We start from the raw sequence: 25750 nt of genomic DNA, 5'->3' as shown, positions 1-25750 counted from the left end.
CACAATGAACCATGAGACTTTTAGCCTTTTTAAAATTTCTGTAAGAAATATTTTCAACTATTTCTTCCTCTTGATGGTTGTATTTTGTTTTCTAATATTTATCATTAACAAAATTTAATTTTGGACAGTAATAACCGTTTGTTCTAATGCTATCAGGAACACTTGTGGCATAGTTACAGGGTTTTGGCAAGATGGTGTCGTGTTACCCGGAAATTTTCCTATTGGTACACTCTTGCGGTCCCCGTAGGAGCGAATTCAGGAAACTCTAGACTTTTCATCTGGACTGTACCTTACTCGAGTTTTACCATTCTTTTGAGTAATTCGGATCTGGATCGTCGAGTTATCGTTATTTCTTACTAATTTTCTCGGTGAACTTTTCCCCGATTCCCTTTTTATTTTTAAGGCAACGAGGGTCGTCGAAAGTTTCCTTTCATCTACAAAGAAATTTCAGGCCGTTAGAACTTACGTTTAAATGCGGACGAACGAATTATCGTTCTGCTACTCGTTTTACTTTGAGCAAGAAATGAGCGTGGTAAATTACTAATTTGAAATTGAGTTAAGTGCTCAAACGTCCAGTATAAACGCTGTATACCGCTGCGTTCTGACAATTATGCATGTAGTTGTGTCTTTTACCACTGATGTGTGTTACTATTTGTAGATTACTGGATAATTTTCTTGAATTCTGATAGCTGCATACAAATTCTATTATCACAGATGATATAAATTATTTTAATAACAAATCAATACCTTAACCTGGTATTAAGTTATTTAAAAGAAAGAAATATAAATATTCTAGTATAAAATAAAATAAAATGTTTAATTTGTTTTTGTAACAATCTTTATCGTATCCTGTTTAACTTCCAATACTTTCAATTGAAAGAAACATCCTGTATATATCTCAAACAAAATTTAAATATTTTATTGGACAAATTAAACATGTTATTTTATTTTATACTAAAATATTTTAGAGTTAGTTAAATATGGGTTTGAAAATAGTTTAAATTTATTTAAAAAGAGTATAAAAAAGCACCTATGAAACTTTTACTCATCAAAAGTTACTTAACAAGTTCAGATATTTAAAGAATCGGTTCTCTGAAACATTCTAGCTTTATTCCATGAATATCCCTAGATGTCCCTAGTATTTTTTAACATAAGGAATGTATTTTAAAAGCTCTATGCAATTTATATTTATATATACAATTCTCTTTTCGCACTTTGAAGTTCGTATTGCTGTATCGAGTGATTAGAAATGAAAATTTGCTGACATTTAAATGCATTACATTCGATAAATTGCAGGGGAAGGAGCGCGCGTGGAAATGGTGATTTATTCAGTGGGCAAGAAAGAAAAATAGCTGCGTGTTCATTTTGTATTCAGAGGCGTGCATTTGTTTCCATGATGTGCCATAACATTTTTCTCCGCCTGGGAAAACTTCGTGCTGTTACGCATTTTCCAGTGAATTAGGTATCGACACGTTATTCGCCGACGTCTCCGCGTTATAATAAATTGTCATCGATGCTCCGTAACGAACGAGTATATACCACTTTAATCGTTGTCGCGCAGTGTGTATTTCATCGCTTGAAAAATTAATTTACTGCAGCCGTTGCTTTCGATTACGTATAAAATATACGTTGCTTAAAAAAGGACCTGGTAAAATGGTAATTGAACGTGTTACGGGCCGAATATTTATTCAGCTTCGTTCCAAAGTAAATCGATTATGTACAATTGGGTTGATCGAATCGTAAATCTAGCCGTATGGTTAAAATTATTATAAGGAACGGAAAATGTCAGGAATTTTAACTCTTTCTTCGTTCTTCTGTCAGGTATTTAAATTTCTAAATGAAACTAATGTTAAACAAAAAATGTGTTAATACAGGATTTAAAAGGTAATCATGTGATTCCAGAAAGTCGAATCGTTTATCAAAATTGTATGGTAATAAACGAAATTTTAGTTGTAGTACCTATAGGGTTAGTTAGGTCTCTAGGTTAACATTTTAACGAGTTTAATATAATAATTATAAATCAATTTTTATTAGAAGTCAGTAATTTACTTTACTGTGCTTAGATCTTTGGTTTCTAATTTTTATATTATTTCTTAGCCTCTTTAATTGACAAGCATTGCATTCTTTTTAATCTATTTAATAGATATATGTTACGTTTATAATTATGTAATAATCCTGATATTTTTAATGAAGTAGATTAATTATTCGCATGTTGTAAAATGAATTTACGGATAAAGGAAATCGAAGAGACTAATATCGTGAAGAAAATTGCATTGCCTTTCCTTGCCTGATTTAAATAACAATTACAAAATAAAATCTAACAATTTTATTAAGGGGATATTTTTGTAATTCGGCCAATAAAAATTGACTACTTAGGAAATTTTTCTGAGGAAACCATGATACATATTAGCATGCAGTTTTCGCTCAATGATGTACTAATACTTAGAGAATACTTCCAATTTTTGTTTAACGAAATTATCGAAAATTGTGGAAATTATGTAGCCTCAAGAAAATCGTGTTTTTAAAAACGGGCTCGAATGGCAAACGTAATTCCGGATCATCTGGTTATCCGAAACGAAAAAACTAAAAAGCATCTTAATTAGTATAAATACGACTATAGTATGAACCACCGAAACAGCGAAATTTCGAAAATTAAAAAAATGGCAGCGTTTTGAAGTTTAAATATCGATTTTCCTCGTGCTTTTCATCCTTTGTGTGGTAAAAAAAAATAGAAAAAACATCAGATTTCGAAATCCGTGGTTCACTCGATAAAGGTACATCCACTGAAGGTCTCCACCAAATTTCGAGTTAATCGGTCAACTGAAACGCGAGATATCCCGTCAGCCAGTTCAAAAACACGGTTTCGAGAAAAACTCGTTTGAAGTTTTCCTTACTCGTTATGCAATACCTATACGCCGCACTTTAAACATCTATAACTTCGCTAATTTTACGAATTTGAATAAATCCTTTTACACAGACATTCTCGAAAGCATATATTCTGAGAAACTGCAGAAAAAAAATATTGATTTTTCTAAGCCGGATTACAAGAATATACCCCCTTAAGAAGTTCGAGAAAATATCATTGGGACAATGCTTATTAAACGAGTAATACATGTATAGAAGAAAATAAAATTCTCATTGATTGGTTCCTTAAATTATCGTTTCATCCGATATGAAACGGGAATTGATTTATTTTTGTAAAATGTTCATTACAGGAATATTCCTTTAAATTTTCTTCACGTTTTCTTTATCCAAATAACGCTATTCAAGATTGTAAATCTACCAGTTGGTACACAAATACCAGCTGAATGTTCTACTAGGATACAGCAGTGCACGAATCTAACACGGAAAAGACGTAAATCCAGCAGGAGTTTCTCGATAACGATTAGCGTATTACACCTATCGCGTCACACACGGCGAAGAAAAGACAGATCCGGTTGATTCTAATAAAATCATCCAGGTGGGACATGCGCGTTGTGTTCGGCATTGGCTGCCACGGGGGTTGGCAAGTTTCAACCCTCAGTCTGACGCCGCGTGCGAGCGTGAGTGGATCTTGGCGTTCCCTCGCTCGGAAACGCTCCTACCCTCTCGGTTCCGCGTCGATTGTCCGCTGGGAACAATGACTCGCGAGACGACTGATGCCTGTCGCTCGAAATCCAAAGACCCCACCTGAGTCGCGATGACCAGGTCGCATGCATTAGCCTACTAGGTGCAACCTAATCGTCCCCTCGCGATTCGCAAAGAAAATGAACATTGACAGCGGGAGGAAGCTCAGGAGGCTGGATGTTCGAAACTGTTGCAGAATTGTCAACAACTCGTGGCTCGATAGTGGAAATCGTGGCTGGTCGCGCTGTCGTTCTTGACTCCGTGAATCGATCGCGAAATCGCGGCGGGAAAATGTGGTAGCTAGACGCGGCAGGCATCCGTTACGTGACAGTAGTATCATAGTGAAACGCAGTGGTGCGCACACGTGACGAAAATGACGGTAACCGCGTTGAAATGCAAGCAAGGGTTGCCAACCGACCGGATGACGTGACTGGACCGAGGTCTGGACAGCTTGTTGCTCTTCATGGCCGCGAACACTGATCTAAGATGAGTGTCCCATGCCTCTGGTACGCCCTCGTCCTGCTCACGTGCACGCTCTGGCCTGGGTTGGCCGGCTTCGCTGACGAGGAGGCGCAAATCGAGAAGCCGAAGGAGCTGCTGCGTCACCAGCAGAACCATCGACCGTCGTTCATCGACCATAAGCTGGTCGACAGGCTGGACGTGCACGAGATCACGGAGACTGCTATATACCCGGATGATCGGGACGACCGTCTGTCCGAGGAGAACTTGCAAGCTGAGGATCAGCAGACTTTCAGGACCAAGTTGGAGACCAACATCGAGAAACCGGCTACTCAGATCAGACACAGTCGGTCCAGGAGCCATTTCGTTAGACAGGCCAAGTTGGACGACCCAGACATTGTCTATGTGTCTGGTGGGTCTAGCAGGAAGACTCAGCAGATGGACGATGAGTCTCAGACTGAGAGTGTTTCGGGTCAGGATAAATCCAGGAGCAAGAATTTGGGATCTACCGTGATCTCGGGTCAGGATCTACGATCGTCCGGCACGATCGACGAACGATCCACGGTGGATTTGGATAAATTGCTCACCAGACTGTCCGAGGCTGGCTCTGATCGTAGGAAAGAGGGCAAGGCGTCTCACAAAGGGGATTCTTTGAATAAACTGAAGAAAGTGATCACTAGGAACAGGTCTCGGGAGTTTGGCAATCGAACGGCGGGAAACTTGACGGAAGTGTATGGGCATGTAATACACGGGGAATCGAGCGATGATAGGAACGGCTTGAATGACACGGAGATTATTATTCCAGAGGACTACGGTATCTACGACAACGACGGGAGCAGGAACAGTTCGGAGAGAGGGAATTGCGAGAATTATGGGAAGAACGGGGACCAGGGCAAGTCGAGTAAGGAGCCTGTTCACGTGGACATTGTCACGAGGTTCCTTCGAATTATCGAGAATCAGCATCTGCTGGGCGAGAACTGCACCGCTGGGACTGATCTGAATTTGGGCGAGGGCATCGTGGACCAGTACGCCCAGGAAAGGTTCCGGTTGGAGGCAAATCTGGCGGTGAACAGTGCTAACATGCTGACCAGGCTGTGGAAGTATGCTCCGGAAGTGATGTTATCCTCCGAGTACCTATTACACGCGAGCATCTTGTCGATGGTCGAATTTGACGAGGACATATTCGCGGCTGGGAACTGCTATGACAAGTTGCAGTACAGGGATCGTTGGCTTTATTGCCCATTTGCTCATCGACTGCAGGACCAGGACGGTATCCTCGTTAAGGACCTGGCCATCGAGTACAAGTATCTGAGCAACAGCAGTGAATGGTTTTACATTGCCAGGAAGAACGCTGAGCGTGTGATCGCGAACAATGATCAGTTCAGTCGTGGTGAGTTACTCGCAGTTGGATCGTTCTTCGTCTTCCTTCAGATTATTTCATTATTCTAAATACGATAATCATATTCTGACGTATTTTATATCACGTGACTGCTAGAGACATGTCTTCTCACTACTGGATGTACGGTGACAGGGAAACTTTGTGGTGCCCGATAATTGCTCGATTACTAGTGGCTTGTAACAGATTTGCGTTATTCACGTTTGATGATTTTCTAGTGAGATTTCTCGTATGATATACAGATAACTTAATTTCGCATCACTATGTCGAATACTTTGTATATACATAACACGAACTTTGTGAAACATAGGGTATTTCACATGACAGCAGTTAGACATGGTGAAACAGGGGTCAATGTGGTAAGAAGCTCAAAAGTTCTCAGACAGAGGGTATTGGGTACGAAGATGACGAAACAATGGGTAACAAGTGGGAACTTTGTCCAAGTTCTAATATCGTCAGATAAAGGAAATGGGAAATGTCGTTAGCCTAACGGAATTATAGTCGTGCATCAATTTGATGTAAATTAGGCGAGAGTAGCCGGGACAATAAAATAGCGCTGGGAATTAACATGTCAGCTGTTGAAAGTAAAGCTATCGAATAAAGGGTAAATATTGTCAGGCAAATATAAATAGAATGCAATGCGATTGCAACTACGCGAATACAGGCAAATGTAATAGTGGTTATATCTGATTAAACACGCCATTGATATTTAACCAGACGATTGTAACAGGGTTCCTGCTTAATCTGACAAATAGACTGGAAACCAGATTTGGTTAAATAAATCGGGTAGGGTTGTTTGAGGAGAGAAATGGAGTATAGACATTATTATGCAAACATATAGCTATACAGCTCAATTTCAAAAGTACTGTAGAACAACGACACTCTAAATAAAAAGGAAGGTAACTATGAACGTCGCTCGGATTGAGGTTATAGTACTCGAAGATAATGAAACAAGGGATAGTTATAAATATAACCACAGCGTGCAGCTGTGTCTCTTATGTTAGTAACTCCAAGCACGTTGCTAAATGGCAACGCTGCGAATGTTACTGTCAAACATGTTAAGTTCCTGTCGACACCTAACCTCTAGCGGAACTGAACGAAGGTTTTCGCACTCTCCGCAACTTAATTTCGCGCCTAGGAAGCCAGTCTCTATCGCGGATATTGGAAACGTCGGTTCCCCGAACGAGTAAAGAGTCGACCCAGATTTTAATGGAAGGCCGGTCCACAGATTACTTCCGCTTCCCGTATGGAGCACTTCATTGTCTGTCGAAATTGAATGATCGGACGGCGGGAGAAAGAAATATGCGCGAATCATTTTGCTGGGCGGTCTTTCCTCTGCGATTTCCGACCCCGTGCAAATTCTCGGCGTCCCTCACAATCCACGCAAAGCTCTTCGGATTCCCATTAAGTCCGATTTCATGATGGTATCCGTTTATCTCCGAACGATTGCGAAAGACGCGCGCGATAGGGTTCCAGACGCGGTAGTTTACTCGGTCGCGACATCTGTGATCTTACTGGCGAAGCTCCGCGAGTATAAAGCGAACCTCGAGAATCGCAAAGGCAGTAACGCTGTAAAGATAGTACTGTGCGTTCGAGAAAAGAAGGCATAGCGTGTTTACATCTTTATGCTTAACTTCGCTGTCACTCTCATGATTACCGACAGTGGCGCCAACCAATCTCAAAGGTAATAACGCTGTAAAGATAGTACTGTGCGTTCGAGAAAAGAAGGCACAGAGTGTTTACACCCACACGGCTGATTAACTTCACTGACACTCCCTTGATCACAGGCAGTAACCGCTATTGCCCGAAAACGGTGATGAAGATCATCGATGACAACGCCACTGTCGGTGATTTGTCTGAGTAGTTTACTCAGTCGCGACATCTGTGATCTTCCTGGCGAAGCTCTACGAGTACAGAGCAAACCTCGCGAATCTCAAAGGCAGTAACGCTGTAAAGATAATACTGTGCGTTCGAGAAAAGAAGGCATAGCGTGTTTACATCCTTACGGCTAACTTCGCTGTCACTCTCATGATCACCGACAGTGGCGCTGTCATCGACGATCTTCGTCATCGTTTGTCGGAAGAATGTGAAGTTAATGCTTTAGTGACGAGTCTATGCTCTTGCATCTATTTCTTGCGTTTGTCTCACTTTGTCTCGATTCTTTCGTTCATTTTCTTTGTCACGTGACGATAATGATCAGGCTAATAGGAAGGGATCATTTCTGTCAATAAGGGAAGCGTGGTTAGCCTACATCTGCGACGGCGTTAGCATGGGTTGGTGAGGATTAGTGGGGATTCAATACGGTTTTGTTCAGCGTTCTTGTCTGCAACGCATAGTACATGAACGGTGCGATCTGTCAGTCAGTCTTCAGTGTAATCCGATACGCAGGAGCGATATCGGTCTGTTAGGTTACAGTGAGGATTGATGGACAGATCTTGTGCACATAGAGTCATTGAAATATACCTATTCAATAGTCCTCTTCAAGTGAATATTATCGTTTTACCTAGTTTTAGAGTCTTTATCAGCGAGTATTATATTGAACGAAGTCAAACGTTAAGCCATATCTATATTTATACAAATAAGATTGTTGATACTAGATCTTATAAGCCTAGTGTAAATTCCTAGTAACTATTTCATAAATCTGGTATAAATACTTTAATATCTTTTCAATAATGGTAAGTCTTTATGGTGCGAATACTGAGCAACGATTTACCTTAATTTCTGTTCATATTGCACCGAATTTTTATTTTGTAACGAAGTTTATGTCAATTGAGAGTTTCAATGAATACTATACATGTACATTTCCAATAATAAAAATTTAAAATATTGGGTTGTAACTGGATAGGAAGGATTTAGAGTTGTTAGTTGGAAGGGAACGAATACTTAGGTGGCGCCACTATCCTTGGGGCCTGATATTAGAGAGTTATTCTATATGGCGGTGTATATCTGATTTAATTTTAAAACTAGTATCGTGTCTCTAGTGACAAATCGTGTCACAAGACCTGACAGTGCTTTCTTACAGATATCGCTTTAAGTAGGAGGCCTATTTTAGTTTTCAGATGTATGCGTATTTTGCATGTTTGGTGAAGTGATGACCTTAGCCCTTAGCCTTTAACCACGGCACGATCCAGCTAGTTGCACGAGTTTCGACTTTCTTTTGGGAAGTTTGTACAGCTTGATTAATACGTTTTTGACTGCACTGCGTATCATGTTGACCATCACGTGAATCATGACTTAGAAGGGTATAGTTGTTCAACGTTCCTGTAACTTAATGTCCAATGTCCACCCCAAGATAATCGAAACACCATGATAAGTCAAATTACCAAGCTTTTCATAGGTGAGCAATTTTAAACGTCAAAATGTCCTGTCCATGAATGTAACCTTAATTTCGAATTTTAATTCGTTTTTGTCATCATTTTCAGTAATTCGTGGGGTTCACGGGGGTTTTTATGATTTGTTTTGTGGCTCCTATGGCTTCCTATGATGCTACCGGTTGGCCTTCTTGCTATAGTAGTTAGCAGGTAGGACTCAAAAGGGAGGGATGCATTTCATCCTGGGCCTGCTAGTGGACTCGTCAATAAGGTTTATTAGCAGTTAGTTAGTTAGTATAGTAGTTGCTATAGTAGTTAGCAGGTAGAAGCACTCAAAAGGAAGGGATGCATTTCGTCCTAGGTCTGCTAGTGGACTCCTCAATAAGGCCTTCTAATAGTCTCTACCTTAGACGGGGGATACTTAGGTAGCATAGGAATTTTTATTTATGGGGGTCGAGGATTCACCGAGTACTTGCGAGAAACCTGGAACCTCCGTTTTCCATCTAGCGGTGAGTGTGTGAACGAACAAATTCAGAAATATCTGTCCTTGTTTTTATTTTCCCTCCTTTTTTAACTCCATTTTGTGTATATTTTTGATATTTGAACTCATTTAATATCTTTTCATCCTTTATTTCTCCAATCACGTTGTATTCGTGTTTTTCATTGTAGTAATGAAAATTCATTTCCTGTTGGAGGTTATGTGTATACATATATTGCGTTGTTGATATGTGTTTTGATACATAAAATATAAAATCGTGCAATAATAACACGATAGCTGTAACGATCTAAGTACTCTATTATTCCTGTTCAAACACTTCACCAAATTTTCACTTTAAACTTCCAACTCTCACGCTGAACTTTGAACTCTCACTGCTCGCTCTAGATTCTCTCAACTGCATTTTTCACAGCCATCTCTCTTTCTGTATTTTTCTACTTCCAGCACTTGGCATCAAGCACCAAGACTTGAGCACGTAGAGATAAAAGAGGGTTTAATAGCTTTGCCTACAAACTTTTAATTATTTCATGAATTCTAATTTTTGTGCTTTAAACAATCATATATTTCCATATATCTCTACTTGTGGAAAGAGAACAGGTACAATTTGCATCCATATTGATGCTCAAAAATGTAGTACAAAGAGACTTACGAGACTATAAATATTCGTAGTACCATATATATAAAGCAAATTTTATTTGTCTTTCTTTTCTTTATGTAAAATAGAAATATAAATTTCCATTTAAAGAATACGGAATTACCCTTTAAATAGCCTTCAGAGTGTCCATCAAATAAAAAATAAATAAAATAATCATGTGTTTCTATGGAAACCAAGAAATTTTTGTATCTAACATATTTTTCCTGAAAATTATTTTGGAGGTACTCTATACAGAGTGTTTGTTATATACTCAGTGTACTCTATACATTGTCATTTGTTATTATATAGTTACTTTGGATCTTACCAATGTTGAATTGCTCCCCGAGATACCGTTTGCCGAAGACTAAAATGAATTTATGTCTCTGGCAACTTTCACGATACTTCTTCCAAGTGTTAACCCATATGCAAAGATCTCGAGAATATTCTAACTCTGGTATCTCTATTATAATACTTATTAACATTTACCATACGTGTATCGAACAGATACCTTCCTCAAGCCGGTTGATAAAAGTTGAGAATAACGGAAAACAGCTGAACGATATTAGCCTAAATGTTTCCTCATAAATTGACTGACGGAATACCACAGAAGAATCTCACTTCATTATAACGTTTTCGTTATAAATCTTACTGGAATTTGATATACATACATGTATCGCGACAAATTTCTCGTTTAATATCATTGACGATAATTGAGAATAAGAAATATGAAAACGGGGAATCAAATATACAGGGTGTTACTGGACGGGTTATACCATCGAGCAGGTGGTGATTCTACGCGCGAAAGTAAGTGGAAAGAAAAGGAATAACGTTTTTCCGTTTGAAGCTTCGTTTACGAGAAAATTGAGTTTGAGAATGTGTGGATAATATATTTATTATTAGTTACATTACATTAGGTGAACTATTGAAAGTGTCGACTTTGTTGACGTGTACATAATCTCGCTCTTCTTATCGGTGAATCGTGAACCGATGTCACATCATTTCGTTGCTTTACTTTATCGAAAGCATTTGTTATTCTTTTCTTTAGCCGCGAAAGATTCTCGCTAGTTTCAGCATACGCCGTTTTTTTTAACATGACCCCAGAGGTAGAAGTCTAGTGGATAAAGATCTGGTGATCTTGCTGGCTAATTTGTTGTTCCGTCTCGTCCTATCCGACATCGATGTCGTTCATTTAGAAGTAATCGTGTATTTCGTGAAAAGCGAGGTGGTGCTGCATCGTGTCGAAATATTAGCTTTCGTATGATAGACAATAGTGAAACGACAACGAATGCGAAAATGTAAAATGATCAGGAAAGTGTCAGTTTAGTTAATCGGCCGTGAAGATATAAACACGCCGTGCCTTCTTTTCTCGAACGCACAGTACTACTCGTTTGGTAACACCCTGTATATCCGTCTTCCTCGGAGACTTGTGAGGACTAATTCCTGTCGTTTACACTTCCTGTTGCGAGCTCGTAAAGGTCAAGTGTATGTATTGTAACAGCTACATGGTGGTTGTTGTACTAAGAAGATCAGTTTGCAAGTAATATAAACAGGTCTGTCACAGACTGCTTTATCACTCTAAGACCTTCTTCAGACGAGAGAAGCACAGCAACTGCAGCAGAGTACACAAAGCGTTAACATATATAGCTAGGACCAATTGCATGAAACATTCTGTAAACTTACACCTGTATATCCTCGCTTTCCATATTTTACAATACCCACCACTCTAGTCAAACTACGCAGACATATTCCAGGCACATTTGGTCACGTTCATTCAAAACCTTGGCTAGCTATGTCCTGTTCCTCTTGCATACTAATTTCGCATACTCGGTCCTTTCTCGGTATTTAGGAGCTTAGTCACTCACAATATACACTTTTATGGTATACGTTTTATAATTTTCATTTTAAGCGTTCGTGGTATACAGAGTGGGCCACCTAACCTCGTTATCTCGATTATTTTTAGGTTATTTAACCATCGAGTCAGTAAAAACGTATTTTTTCGTAAACGTTAGTATATCAAGAAAAGAATGTTCAAAATAACGACACTTGACACTTCGTCGTTAAATTAACTGTATTATTAAAAGCAACGAAATTATAGAGCAGCCTGTATAGGGATAAAGATGGCGGTTTCACGTCACAAGTGCCATCTGGTGAGCGTATTATAATATTTAGAAGCTTGACCACTCGCAACAAATACTTTTATGGTATAAATATTACAATTCGTATTTCATTCGTTTATGCTATGTACGATTAAAGATAGCGGTGTTTCGTGACGAATGGAATTACGTGGTGCCATCTGGTGACTATGCGAAACATTTAGAAACTTAACCACTTGCAACAAATATTGTCATAGTATAAACATTACAATTCGTATTTCAATCGTGCATGGTATATACGATTAAAGATGGCGGTGTTTTGTGACGAATGGAATGACGTGGTGCCATCTGGCGAGTATGTGAAATATTTAAAAGCTTGACTACTCGCAACAAATTATTTTTTAGTATAAATATTACAATTCGTATTTCAATCGTGCATGATACATATCATTAAAAATGGCAATTGACTCGTGACGAGTAGAGTGACGTGGCGCCATCTGGCGAGCACGACATTCGAAATAAGGCGTAGTCTCAAGCATAGAAGAACGTACGCGTGTTCGACGGCTGTTGAAGTTCGACGGTGTGAAACTTGATACAAGCTCGACACGACGATGTAGTCATTACATCGGCCGACGAATTAACGCTTAAATGTTTAATTACACCGTCTGGCGGTGTGCTAATTGCACGCGTATCGCTGCCGCATTAGCCGGAAGTTTTCCGCGTTCTCAGCTTAATAATCGCTTTTTCGCATCGCGTGCACGTACCGTGGCTGGAACTGCCGGATATACAGGGTGAGTCACGTAAAGTGTTTCAAGTACTTCGGTATATCGTGAAAAGAAACGAGATATCAAGCAATTGCTAGCGAAATGTTTTATGGTTGGAAGAATACTATAAATTAGTTCTACTGTTTCTCCTCTTAATAATATCAATATAATTCACGTAATTAATTTTCGTATGGAATGATAGAAAAGTAATATACGAAAGTACACATATATGTGTAATATTACGAAGTAATATATTACACTGTTGCGATGCTCGTATTTAAATTCTCTGATAATTAAATGAAAATGATATTTAACAGAAAATTAATAGGAAATGAGGTAAAATAATGTTCAACATGTAACAGGACGAATAATATATTAGAATATTAAATATTATTATTAATATTGAAATAATAATTTTTGAAAATGTCTTTACAATTTATAATGTTATTAATAAATATAAATTATTTATTAATCATTATAATCGATTTATTTACTGATTAATTAACCCTTTAATACTATAATATGGGTGTAAATTAATCAAAATCCATTATGCTACTATTCGTATTTATATATTTTATTAAAAGATATTTGATTTGAGGGAAAAAGTATTTCCTCACTGTAATCAGCCAAGTGCTATTTCAGGTTAAGCATCGCTCGTCAAGATCCACAAAATGATGGGTGACGTTCATTTTTCACGATGGGTTCTAATTAATTCCTGTCTTCGATCCTTACACCAGTATCTGAACCTGCGAAGCTGGTTTGGCCGAGTATCTATCGTGGGCGATGTCCAGCCTGTGGTCAGTTAGTGGTCACCAGTGGTCACTTTCTCTAAAATCCTTCCTGGTAACTACTTGACTGCTGTGGACGTTTCAGGGAGTTGCTTCTGGGTCCAGCTACTTCCGTGGATAAGCGTGTCCATCCCCCCAGGATCAATAACGGAAAGTAAACCCCTATTCAACACGAATTTTAATCTGTAATATCCACTGTGTAATTCTCGTAAAGTTACCTCAACACGAATCCCTAATCGAAATTGCTCTATCACCCTCAGTTGTTTTCGAAGTTCTCGAAAAATGTGAGTTTTTCTAAAAATACACGGTTTTTAGCAAAAATGAAGCGTTAGATGAAAAGTAAAATGGTAGGAGGTTCATTATTTTACAAGTTAGGTGAGTCTCAAGTATCACGAGTGTTTGTAACTACATACTCAGATTTTGTTAATGTTAAAACTACAAAAGGTGTCGAAACGAATTGTTTCGAATTTTTTATTTTTGCTCCATATTTTTTATATTTTTATTATACTGTTTGAATTAATGTCACTTATGCACACTGTATTTAAGTGTGCACGTTACAAGTAGATAGATCCAAGATTAAAGAGGGAGGGGATTGTAATTCGGTTTAAAAAAATCTATTCTTTTTTTTTACATTTTTTCAAAATGTATGCTTTCGAAAATATATGTGTAAAAGAATTTGTTTGAATTCGTAAAATTAGAAAAGTTATACATGTTTAAAGTGCGGTGTATAGGCATTGTACAACGGGTAAGGAAAACTTCAAACACGTTTTTCTCGAAACCGTATTTTTTTAACTGGCTAACGGGATATCTCGCGTTTTAGTTGATCCATTGATTCGAAATTTGGTAGAGGCCTTCAGTGGGTGTACCTTTATCGCGTGAGCCATGGATCCCAAAATCTGACGTTTTTTAATATTTTTATTTACCATTCAAAGGACGAAAAGCACGAGGAAACTCGATATTTAAACTTCAAACGCGGCCATTTTTTTAATTTTCGAAATTTCGCTGCTTCGGTGGTTCATGCTATAGTCGTATTTATACTAAATGAAATGCTTTTTAGTTTTTTCGTTTCGGATAACCAGTTGATCCGAAATCACGTTTGCCATTTGAGCTCGTTCTTAAAAACACGATTTTCCCAATGCTATGTAATTTCCACAATTTTTATTAATTTCATTAAAAAAAAATTGCAAATATTCTTTAGGCATAACTAAATCTGAGTGCAAAATCTGCATGCCAATATGTATCACGGTTTCTCTAGAAAAAAATCTCAAAAAGTCGATTTTTATAGGCCAGACTACAATACCTCCTTAAACAACGAAGGGGTTAACTTAACCCTTTGCACTCGAGAGGCTACTCTCAGTCACCATTTAATAAAATTCTAGAGATCATTGTTAATTAATATTTCAAATTTAAAATTGTCCAACGACGCGTGGTGTATCGAGATAAAATAATTCTGTCTTGCAATTAATCTGTACTTCTTAGTTACCGTTTCGAAAATATCGTCGACTTTATGACAGGAAGTCTTCGAATTACTATGTTTCTGTAACGAAAATATCTCCGAGTGCAAATGGTTAAATTATTGTCAAAACGGAAATATAACTGTATTCGTACCACTTCGACTGTTACTAACTGTTATTATCCACGTAAATTGTATTTAGGTGCATATTGCAGTTCGATGGTTGTACTGCTAAATGCTCCGTGCCACCGTAGTCGGCTCACAGTTGTTCAGGCACGTAAGTAAGCACGTTTCGAATCAATATCTGATCGCTGTTGTACTAGCACGAGCCGAGTTTTCTGAAACTCGCGCTTCGGAATTCTTACACGAACTCTTTACAGACACCCTGTATATTTGCTTGTTTTAAAATCGATTTGCTCTCCTTTCAGCGAAATTGTTTACGATTTACGACGGGATATATATTCATCGTTTCCGTGGCGTGCTGCTCGCAATTTCGAGATTCGCACTTAACATATTGTAACTGAACGGCCTCGCTTCCCGGAAAACTGGTAATAGCCGTGGAATGAAAAGCGAGTCGTTATAGCAAGGAAATGGAATACATTTGTAACACGGTGTCGTTCCCTAGATCGTGTTTCCTCTATCTGTCAGAAATTTCTAGGATATCCGGACGCTTATCGTTCTTTCGGAGGGTTTAAAATCGGATTAGGTTAGGTTCAAATTTGATTCGAGTGTGGATCATCGTATTACCGGGTATCAGGTTTCGTTAATCCCTTCGTTTACGACACCGTGTGGGACTCGTGGTAGGGAATCGGGTCAAACATGAGAGTGACGGGTGAGAGACGTGGTTAGTAAATGGAGTCCAACGTAAACAACACGTGTCAGACTCGTGATCAATTTTCGTCGATGTCTTTTCGTCTCAGTTACGTGTCATTCTTCGTCACGTTAGTACAAAATGGCTCCACGTGTGACTGATTTTCCTGTTGATCGTGTCACGCCCCATTGGAACTTCGACACTTTTCAAACGAAAGTTTGGTTTGATTTATTTTATATCTTTACGATTTTTTCACTGTTCTGAGAAAAATTTTGGGCGGGTGATAGAGTGATCTGTGACTGATAGTAGAGGAATCAGTTTGAAAGTTTTCGTTGGTTAGGTTAGGTTAGGTTAGGTTAGGTTAGGTAATACCTGGATATTAATTTTGTCAAGGAAACTGGTGATTTGCATAGCTAGAACAATAATAATTTAGACATGCTTCTGCAATGTTCAATGATTGTTTTCGTTAGTAATTTCGTTAGTCATTTAGGCTTGTGGTTAAATTTCGTCAATGTCTTTCTGCCTCAGTTATGATGTCTGACTCTGCTGTTGATTATGACACACGCCATTAGAACTTAAATCGTAGTGCAAGGAGTTAACGAGGTTAGCTCGTTCACCTAAAATAGTACGAATTTTTTCTCTGCTGGATGATCCATAGATCTTTGGAGAATAAGATCTCAGTTCAAAAATATCATAGATCATCGTATTACCACGTGTTACGTGTCATTAATGACATTAGCTCGTTTAGATCAAATAGTACGAATGTTTTCTGCTGGATGATCCATAGATCCTTGGAGAATAAGATCTCAGTTCTAAAATATCATGAATCATCGTAATACCACATGTCACGATTCATTAATGAGGTTAGCTTCTGAAATAACTAAAATAGTACGAATTTCATCCGTTGGATGATCCATAGATCTTTGGGGAATAAATATTACGAGATTTAATGTGTTCGTTTTCGGTTTGGTAAGTATTTAATTCTCTAATGGAGGTTCGAGAGGAGAAATATGTTAAGAGGTTCTTCATTGAAAGTGAATTTAGGTTAGGTTTCGTTATAGGTTATGTTATTAATCAGAAGTTTCTGCGATATCAAAATTTATTTCTGGAATTGTGTGTACCTGATTTGTCAAGAGAGTACATTTGTAATTCTTATCTTTTAGAATAAAGTATAAAATTATTATATTCACCAGAAAGTAAGGTTAGATTTTTGCAGTAGATGGCGCCACTTGTGTTTAGTAATGTTCCTAATCCGGAATGTTTCTTAGTGAAATTATTGCTTATAGAGGAAAATGGTCAATATATTATTTAAATAAAATTATTTCGCCAATCTAATATTTATTCTTCAATTTTATTAATATTTTTATTCGCCATCGGAACACGTTTGCAAATTTTTCTGAGATAATCACACGTGTAGGAATTGCAGTTTATTCTTCATTTAAACACTTTATAACGTAATTCTCAGCCAAGAAAAACTTTCTCATTCCTTTTTTTTTCCTGCTAAGCATATGCTATCTGTATGACTGTGACACTGATTAATGTGACTCCCTCTTGTAACTGTTTGCTCCCTCTGACACACAGATACATGAATTCGTCACGAAAAAGGTGACGTGAGATATAACTTCCTGAATGTTTTAAATTTTCTCATAAAATTTTTCGCAGTCCTATGGGGATAGGAATTCGGTACAAATATTTACAGTAAGTGACTGAATTTTAAGGTTAGACATAGTACTTCAGATTAGAGTGTGAAAGAAGAACATGTCCAGCTAAGATAGAATAAAAGTTTCAAAATTAAGAAAATATATAACATATAATACGTGTAACTGATAATTACATAAATTATACATATTATTATATAACCAAAAAGAACAATATTTACCATTTTAGTGCCTTAAAACAAAATTATTTTTCACCTCTAAAAAAATAATTTTTAAATTCTACTGTTAATTCATTTTTCAAATTATTTATTCCCCCCTAGTGAATATTACAAAACTCAAATTTTAAGTCCCTGGTTTATAATTAAAAATTTTTAATTAGATTGAAGAACCTTATTATAGTATTCAACTATAATAAGAGAGTCATTTTGATACGTGTATGTCTACTTCCATTTCTGTTTCTAATCTTCACCCGTCCACTATACTGGGTATACCTAACAAGTGAAATTCCTACAAAACACATTTCCCCCAAGAGAAGAAAGTACAGAGTAGTCGATTCTCGTTGACCCAGGGTCGAAGGAGCGCTCTGTGAAATCAAATCGAATTTTCGTAGGAAAAAAGCTTTTCTTTCAAGAATGTTTCATCTCGGTCCAACTTGCTTGGGTGCAATATCAATCTAAAGTTCCACAACAGACCTCCGCCACAGGAGTCCATAACGAAACGAGTTCGAGCGTCTCGGCAAACGTTGTCGTTTCGACAAACAGAAGGCAACAAACACGAATTCGTTCTTCCCTGGAGGAACGTCCAACAATGGGGTCCTCGAGTGGGGCCACGACTGGGCGAAGAAACCAACGGCGTCCTTTTCGAACCCGTGAGGAGCTGGGAACAGGAGGGATAGGACGCAGAGGGCGCTCGGCAAACGAGCCAACCGCTGTTTACTTGGCCCGACTGTTTCCGTTTGCTTTGCCTGTAAACGTGACGGCGCAAGAGGGTAATGTTTTTGTCGCAATTGTCGAGAAGAATCCGGTTTAACACGTCCCGTGTCACGTGGCTCGCATACGTGCCACGGCGAGCTTCTTCCAGCGTGTGCGAACAGTGGCAAAGGAATGTCCACTTTAGTACTTTTACCATGTGCAGCGCATTCTGGCGGTGACAACCGCAACTACGGAACTGCTTGTCTTTTTCTTCCAACTTAAATTTATTGAACTCTGTACCCTCACTGGTGGATTTGAGTATTGTCAAATATTTCTAGGGAATTATTAGAGTATCGGGTATAGATTACTAGAGAATCCTGAGAGTATTACAGAATATTGGTTGTCACTAGAGAATTATTGGAGTATCGGTAGATATTACTAGACAATTATTATAGTATCGTTATATATTACTAGTGAATTCTTAGAGTATTACCAGATATTATATGTCACTAGAAAATTATTAAAGTATCAGTGGATATTACTAGAGAATTATCAAGGCATCAGTATATACTACTAGAGAATTCTTAGAGTATTATCAGATATTAGATGTCGCTAGAAAATTATTGGAATATTACTAGAGAATTGTTAGAGTATCCCTTCATATGAATACAGAATTCTTCGAGTATTATTGGATATTAGATATCATTACAGAATTATTTCACTGTCAGTAGTTATTACTAGAAATTTATTAGAGTATTATTAGATTTTACGAGAGAATTAGTAAATGTTACTAGGGAATTACCAAAGTATTCCTGGCTATTACTAGAATATTACTAGACATTGCTAAGCTTTTAATAATCACCAATAAGCAATAGCAATATTAATTTTCTCTGTGTCAAGAATAATTTTCTAAAATATAGGACTTGATCAGTCATTGGAATATCGGATTTGATTTATTAAAAATTGAAAATCATAAAAGGATGAATTCAAAAATTTAAATTTCTTTCACATCTTAATTACGAGATCAATTCAAATGAGAAACCCTGTCCCATACAAACGACAGAAACAAAATGAAGGGAAAGGAGGAAATTTAACAGCAGATAATCGGATATATGCTCGTGGAACGTGTAACGAGCTAATTTAGCTCACGATTCTAGTCAACACCGGTACATGGTTCGCAAACGACAGCTAAACTCGACATCAGCGCCCACAGTCTGTTTCACAGATGACGACTGAAGTCGGCGTTAGGAACGAAAGGGTTAATTACTATCGTTATCGTCGACCCGCAGCGCTGATACGCGATATCGCGTATCACAGCGACGGGAAACACCCGTCACTTCCGCTGTCGCGATTCCAGCTTTACGAGTCCCTAAAATTTCCTATCGAAATTTCGACTCGACACCACCAGACGTCCTGCCAGAACCCTCTTTTTCACATAATCCTGAATTAATGAAACATCGAAACATGCACAATGCAACTAAAAATGGTGAACGGTACTCTCGAAGTACCATTAATATCCTCATAGTATAGTACAAAAAGATATATTAGGTTGGTAGAAAAATAATTTCGTATTGCTTCTTTTCCATTTCTAATTAAATAACCTAAGTAAAACGTAAATCATCTCTGCATACAAAATGTTTATTATCAATATATAGAGCGGAGTCAGCGCTTTTGAACGATACATAACATAACCACATTTACAATTTATTCCAATATCAAGCTACAAAAATCGAAAATGCAAAAAACGAAATTATTTTTCTACCAACCTAATAGTATATAGTACTATACAGTATATAGTATAGTATAGTATAAAGTATAGTATATAGAAATATATAACATAGTACTATATAGTATATAATATAGTATGGTGTAAAGTATAGTATATAGAGGTATATTATACAGTACTATATAATATATAGCATAGTATGGAATAAAGTATAGTATAAAGAAATATATTATATCGTACTATACAGTATAAAAAGATATACTGTTTATACGAAGTACAAACAACTAGAAATTACGAGAAATTACGAGTAATTACGAATAATTTGCTCGTTAGAAGTATTTTCACCCTTTCGCAACCTTAACGATAGTAACTATTCCTGTTCCACGAGAAGCACTATTGTCACCAAGATGGAATCGCTCGAAGTCTCACTTTTTCCAAAGACCAATAGCCCCAGAAAGTCTGACAATCAGTCGGCGCTTGGAGCGAAGACAAGAGGATGCAGACACGCCCACGGCGCCGACAAATGCAATTTTCGCGAATTGTTTCGTCAATTGTTCCGGGAATTTCGCCCGTCATTGTTCGAATTTCATTCGGGAAAGTCCTATGCCGCCGCAGGAATTTTCAATGAATATATTAACAATTAACCGAGAAGTAGGAAGCGGTAGACCGCGAAATATCGGGCGGGGAATGAACCATAGCGTTACAGGCTCGGAAAGCGGGCCAGCTGAAGTGGATCGAGAGGCTGAAGAGTTTAAACGAAGCATTGTACTTCGATTCAACCGCGTTCGACCAGCCTGTTTAATACGTCTCATCGATTTCGAGCCTTAGAGCTTCATCCGTCGTCCCTAACCTGCGATATAATCCCCCGGGCTGCGGAGTGGCAGTTTTAATTCCGTTCGATAAAGCGTTCCAACCTTTCGCCGTATTTATTGTTATGTTTATCCCGTTGCTTCTGCTCGCCCCAGGAGAAGCCCTGTGGATAAAAAAAACATCTGAGAAAATTCAGCCATAGACTGTTTTTCCATCGCGATATCTATCAGTTACAGAGGTTATTTTTGCAACGTCCCTCGGACGCCAATAAAACCAACACGGTGTAAAAAAGCTGGGGAAGCATCGACCATCGAATTTTCCCTTCGAAAATACACCGGTACACTTTCGGCTACCCCGTTGCCACGAATCCTTCGTGAGCTTTGCATCTTCGCAACAGCGACCAAAAAATGTATCTCGGTGATCTTAGAACTGTTCCTCTTTGAATATTCCGAGCCACTGGTCTGATAAAGAAACGTGGATCTTCGAGGAAAATTTATGTTCTTCGGATTATTCGAATTTTTATCTTTCTTGGCCTTTGGGATCTTCAAATTTTGGGAATAATAACGAGTAAAGAATTTCTTTGTCTCGTCAGAGATAGTGTCGAAACTTGGGATAATATGAGCAATGATCGTCGAGAAAGATTATAGTTATCCATCTATATTATCTAGAATTAAATTACATCGAAGACATGTCATTTGTTTGTTTACCGAGGTATGAGAAAGATTCTAGAGTTTCTCGTCTTTCGATGTGTATATATATTCTAAGGAATTATTCCTAGGTGAGACGAAAGTGGACTTAGCATTTAGTGGTGCGAGCAGAGCGAGGATTGTTTGTCCTGTGACAAACAAAAAGGGATCCTGAGTGAGTCAATGTTGGCTGAGAGTCGGTCATCTGACAATGATAGAATCCTTTGGACACGTGTTCGGTTCCAATGTTCTGGGGTATTGTCGTGCAAGTGTCGAGCTGTTTCTCACACTACCCAGTTTGTAGCTACACCCTGTAAGAACATAGCATTGCTCTCTAGAGTCGACGATCTCTGGAGTTTCGAGTGAAGGTTCCCAAATTTTTTCCCTGTCTCTTACCCAGTATCGTACCATTCTCGTCATTGCTAACTAATTTTATTTAATGACTCCTACTGTCAATATTTATTTTGCAACCCTGTCTCCATCTGGTTCCCTAAGTAAATAATACCTTCATCCGATTCCACGAAATTTTTGAGACTTTTGGGCACTCGTCTTTGTCGTGGAGATGATGAAGACCTGTTCTATTTTAAGCATTTACATCTGAAAATGTATAATAAGTGTATAATAAGTGACAACTTCCTGCCATAAATTGCACGAAAGCAAACCAGTCTACCTGTCTTATACAATCATCGATCTCCAAATAGAATTGTTAAACTATGACCATTCTAGCGTCACAGGTGGACCAGAGGAATATCAGTTGTACATTTTCGAGGTATAAAACCTGACTTAATACGACAGGATTGTAATGAGATAATATGTAGGATTGGAATGAGTACGATCCTGAAAGAATATTAAGAATGTTATGTAATGTTTGGGCTTAGGACGAAAATGACCACGTGCAAGAGGATTGACTGCAAGGAATGTTTATGACAGAGTCCAGTGAAAGTTTAGGGATACGTCCAGAGTGGTTGAAGTACCTGGCCCACCGTGGTTGCGTGAAAAGGGAAGTATGAGTATGGAAGAGGATAGAATGAATAGTTAAATATAAGGGTACAAGGGCGTGAATGCACAGTGTTCAAAGACAGACCATCAGTTGCAGTCTATCAGTTACAGTTTTAAAAGTCAGTTGTAAGAGTCAGTTTTAAGAAATATCAGAAGAGTGTGCCCATAGCGAATCTCTTTTATTTTATAGCCAGCCGCCGTCATTCTTTTAAGAAGCTGACAATATTATCTTAAGTTAATCCACTCAAAAACGGTCCTACAGCTATTTCCACGAGACTATTCGCAGGTCAAAACTCAGCTTAACCTAACTACCAATTCTGCGATTAAAATATCGTAATATATCATAGGAATAGTAGGTTTGAGACTGAATACAAAGGAACACTTGGGTCTACCTGGCTGATGACGGGCAATAAACAGCAACCTAGGCTTCAGACCGAATGTTGTAGCCGAGTGACGTCTGAAGTGCACGTGGAAGGACGAGTGACCATATGCAAAGATCGAATGAACGGGATATTTATGATCGTATGAAATGCAAGTGAAGAACGAAAGGCGCCTGAGTGTTTAGGGTACCTGACTACCAAGAGCGAGGCCATGGAAAATGCGTGATTGAGAAAGAAAGCTTGAATACGAAAGAAGACAGAGTGCAAGGTGCAAGGGCTGTCCTAAGATAGTCCTATCGTTGAGGGTCAGTTAGAGTCAAGTCCTATGAGGTGTTTAGAAGACAATCGGTTACAGTCGTTTACAGAGAGTCCTTCACGAAGTTTGAAGAAAAGTCGACGTGGGAGTGTTAGTTGGATGATAGTTCAGTTATTAGTCCAATCTCTTAGTTTGTACTTTACTCCCAAGTCTCTTTAGCTCGTAATAAAAATGTATTGGAATTAAACAACATCCTTTATTCCCTATATTCGCTAATCAAAGTATATTCCCTACATATATGGCAACACTAGACAGGACTCAAAACGGATAATAGTCCTGACGAGGCACTCGGATGCCACTGATCTATCTCCTTGTCTCTCTTCCCTCTTTCAACATTCGATCAATTCAGCGTAGTCGAGCTAGCCAAGTAACCCAGTGAACCCGAGGCCGCGTTTTCCTTTCCACTTTCGCCGACTTTTCACGGGGTTTTAGCTTCGAAAGTAGCGATGCTCGTTCCACTTGCCGGGATCGATGCGATCGCGTCACAAAAGCGACCGCGATTCATCATCAGCCCTCGCATGAGCGTTACTCGCCCCCTCGTTGAAAGCATAACTCTCGCGGGACGCGTGCAACCGCGGACTCGCATTATTTATTTGCGCTGCGGTCCCGGCTGCTCCTTGGCTAGGGACTTTTCAGCCGGCTGCGACAGCAGCGCCGCTTTCATTAGTTCGCCGCCGCGGTCCAGCGGGAGCTGCAAGCTGTCTCGCGTTTCCTCTTACAGGACGGAGAATTTGTGGCTCCCCTCGGGGCTTCGTGGCGATGATCTTTGGAAGTTTGAATTGCTGCATGGGACAGTTCTGTCGAGTCATTTCGCGGAGTAATTTCCTGCGAAATGTTCAGAGGGGATTCGGGTTTGGTTTATTTTACCTGTGGAATGGTCTTGATTGCATAACAGGCAAGTGTTATTTGCAAATAGCATCGTGTTATCTAGGTTAATTAATACTACCGTTTATCTGATCATTGTGTAATTTTGTTATTATCATTCATTATCGAAAGATGAAAAGGGTATTTTTCAAAAGAAGTATAACGACTAACGTTTACACCTTCACCGCTAGATGGGGACTTTTCGTAAATCCTTGACAAATTCTCGACTCCCATAAATAAAAATTCCTATGCTACCTAAGTATCCTTACTCACGAGTTCACTAGCAGGCCTAGGACGAAACGCATCCTTTCCTTACGCTCTTCTACCTGCTACCTATCCTAGCAAGATGGCTACCAGGATACCAACCCCCAAGCACTATATGAACTACACCATATAATAACCCCCGTGAGGGGAACCCTACGAATTACTGAAAATGATTACAAAAACAAATTTAAATTCGAAATTAAGAATTCGAGGACATTTTGACTTTTAAAATTAGGAATTTGGATGCATTATGTTATTTTAATTTATAACATTCGTATTCTCGAAACGGTTTTGTTTAGGGGAGTCGTAAATCAGGGCTGAGAAGTTAAATCCGGGATAATGTTAGATGCTAAAAGAGAATTGTCAACCGATGGAAGATTTTAAGCTGGTTGCATCACGATGGTGGATAGAAACAGGTTATGCTCTGGATCGAAACGCATGGGCGCAACTTTTAATCTCAACTTTAATTTCCACCGACTGCCTTTCTTCCCCTAGGGATTATTAGTTTCCCTTTTGAGCAACTCCGTTTTCATAAATGTCGTACACAAAACTTTCATAAGTGTGAATATTACGTGAAAAATATGAAATTGCTTTTTCAATTTTGTTCCCCCTTTTTTTTCCTTTTATCCGAATAAACTCGAATCAAGTTAAGCAATAACGGAAAATAACTGCATTTTTACGTATTAATTACCAGTTTTAAATTATTTATATTCAGTGTCTTAATTTCAGGTTTTAAATTTTCTCAATTTCAGGAATTAATTTTAAAATTTTTTAAGTGAAAACTTAACCATATACGGTTTATTTTAAAAGTTATAATATTTTGTGAAAATGAACTCGTGACTTTGTGCATATCTTTCTAGTGACTTTATTATTCTGACTGACTGCGACTGAACTTTATACTTGCAAATTTACAAAAATTAATTTGAAAATTCAAAAATTCTGTTTAACAATTTACTTGCCGAAAATAAGAAAATTCGTATGCGAAAAATCGGATCAATAATGCGAGTAAATTACATATTCCAACTTTTGAAATTTTTATATGGCCATTTTCAATACACATTGCTTCAATTCCATATTTATTTCATACAGTGTACTATATATTCTTGATTTAATTTTGATTTATAATCTGAGATTATAGAAAACGGTAACGATTAGATTTCTCAAAACATAATGAAAATTAGGCATTTTCTGTTTCAAAATAAAAGTTATGGCAGATTAATTCTCATCGAAAAATCTGTTGCATATTTTCATTTATCTTTTAATTACCCCTTGGCATTGTGAGTCAGATTCGTTTAACAAATGAATTCCATCTATTTTTTCAGAGT

General features: G+C 38.1%; 1 protein-coding gene across 1 annotated transcript in view; it reads left to right on the top strand.

The window, feature by feature from the left end:
- Positions 1 to 4092: 4092 nt before the first annotated feature.
- The window catches only part of LOC108551553 (probable G-protein coupled receptor 158), a 254840-nt gene continuing 233182 nt past the window's right edge, over positions 4093 to 25750 (top strand). Inside the window, exon 1 of the mRNA XM_017905767.1 lies at positions 4093 to 5455. Within this exon, the coding sequence (XP_017761256.1) occupies positions 4093 to 5455 (1363 nt within the window). The remainder of the gene's footprint in view (positions 5456 to 25750) is intronic.

Source organism: Eufriesea mexicana, unplaced genomic scaffold (assembly GCF_001483705.2).
Source record: "Eufriesea mexicana isolate 0111107269 unplaced genomic scaffold, ASM148370v2 scaffold4545, whole genome shotgun sequence".
NCBI lineage: Eukaryota > Metazoa > Arthropoda > Insecta > Hymenoptera > Apidae > Eufriesea > Eufriesea mexicana.
This window is presented reverse-complemented; position numbering and strand designations above follow the sequence as displayed.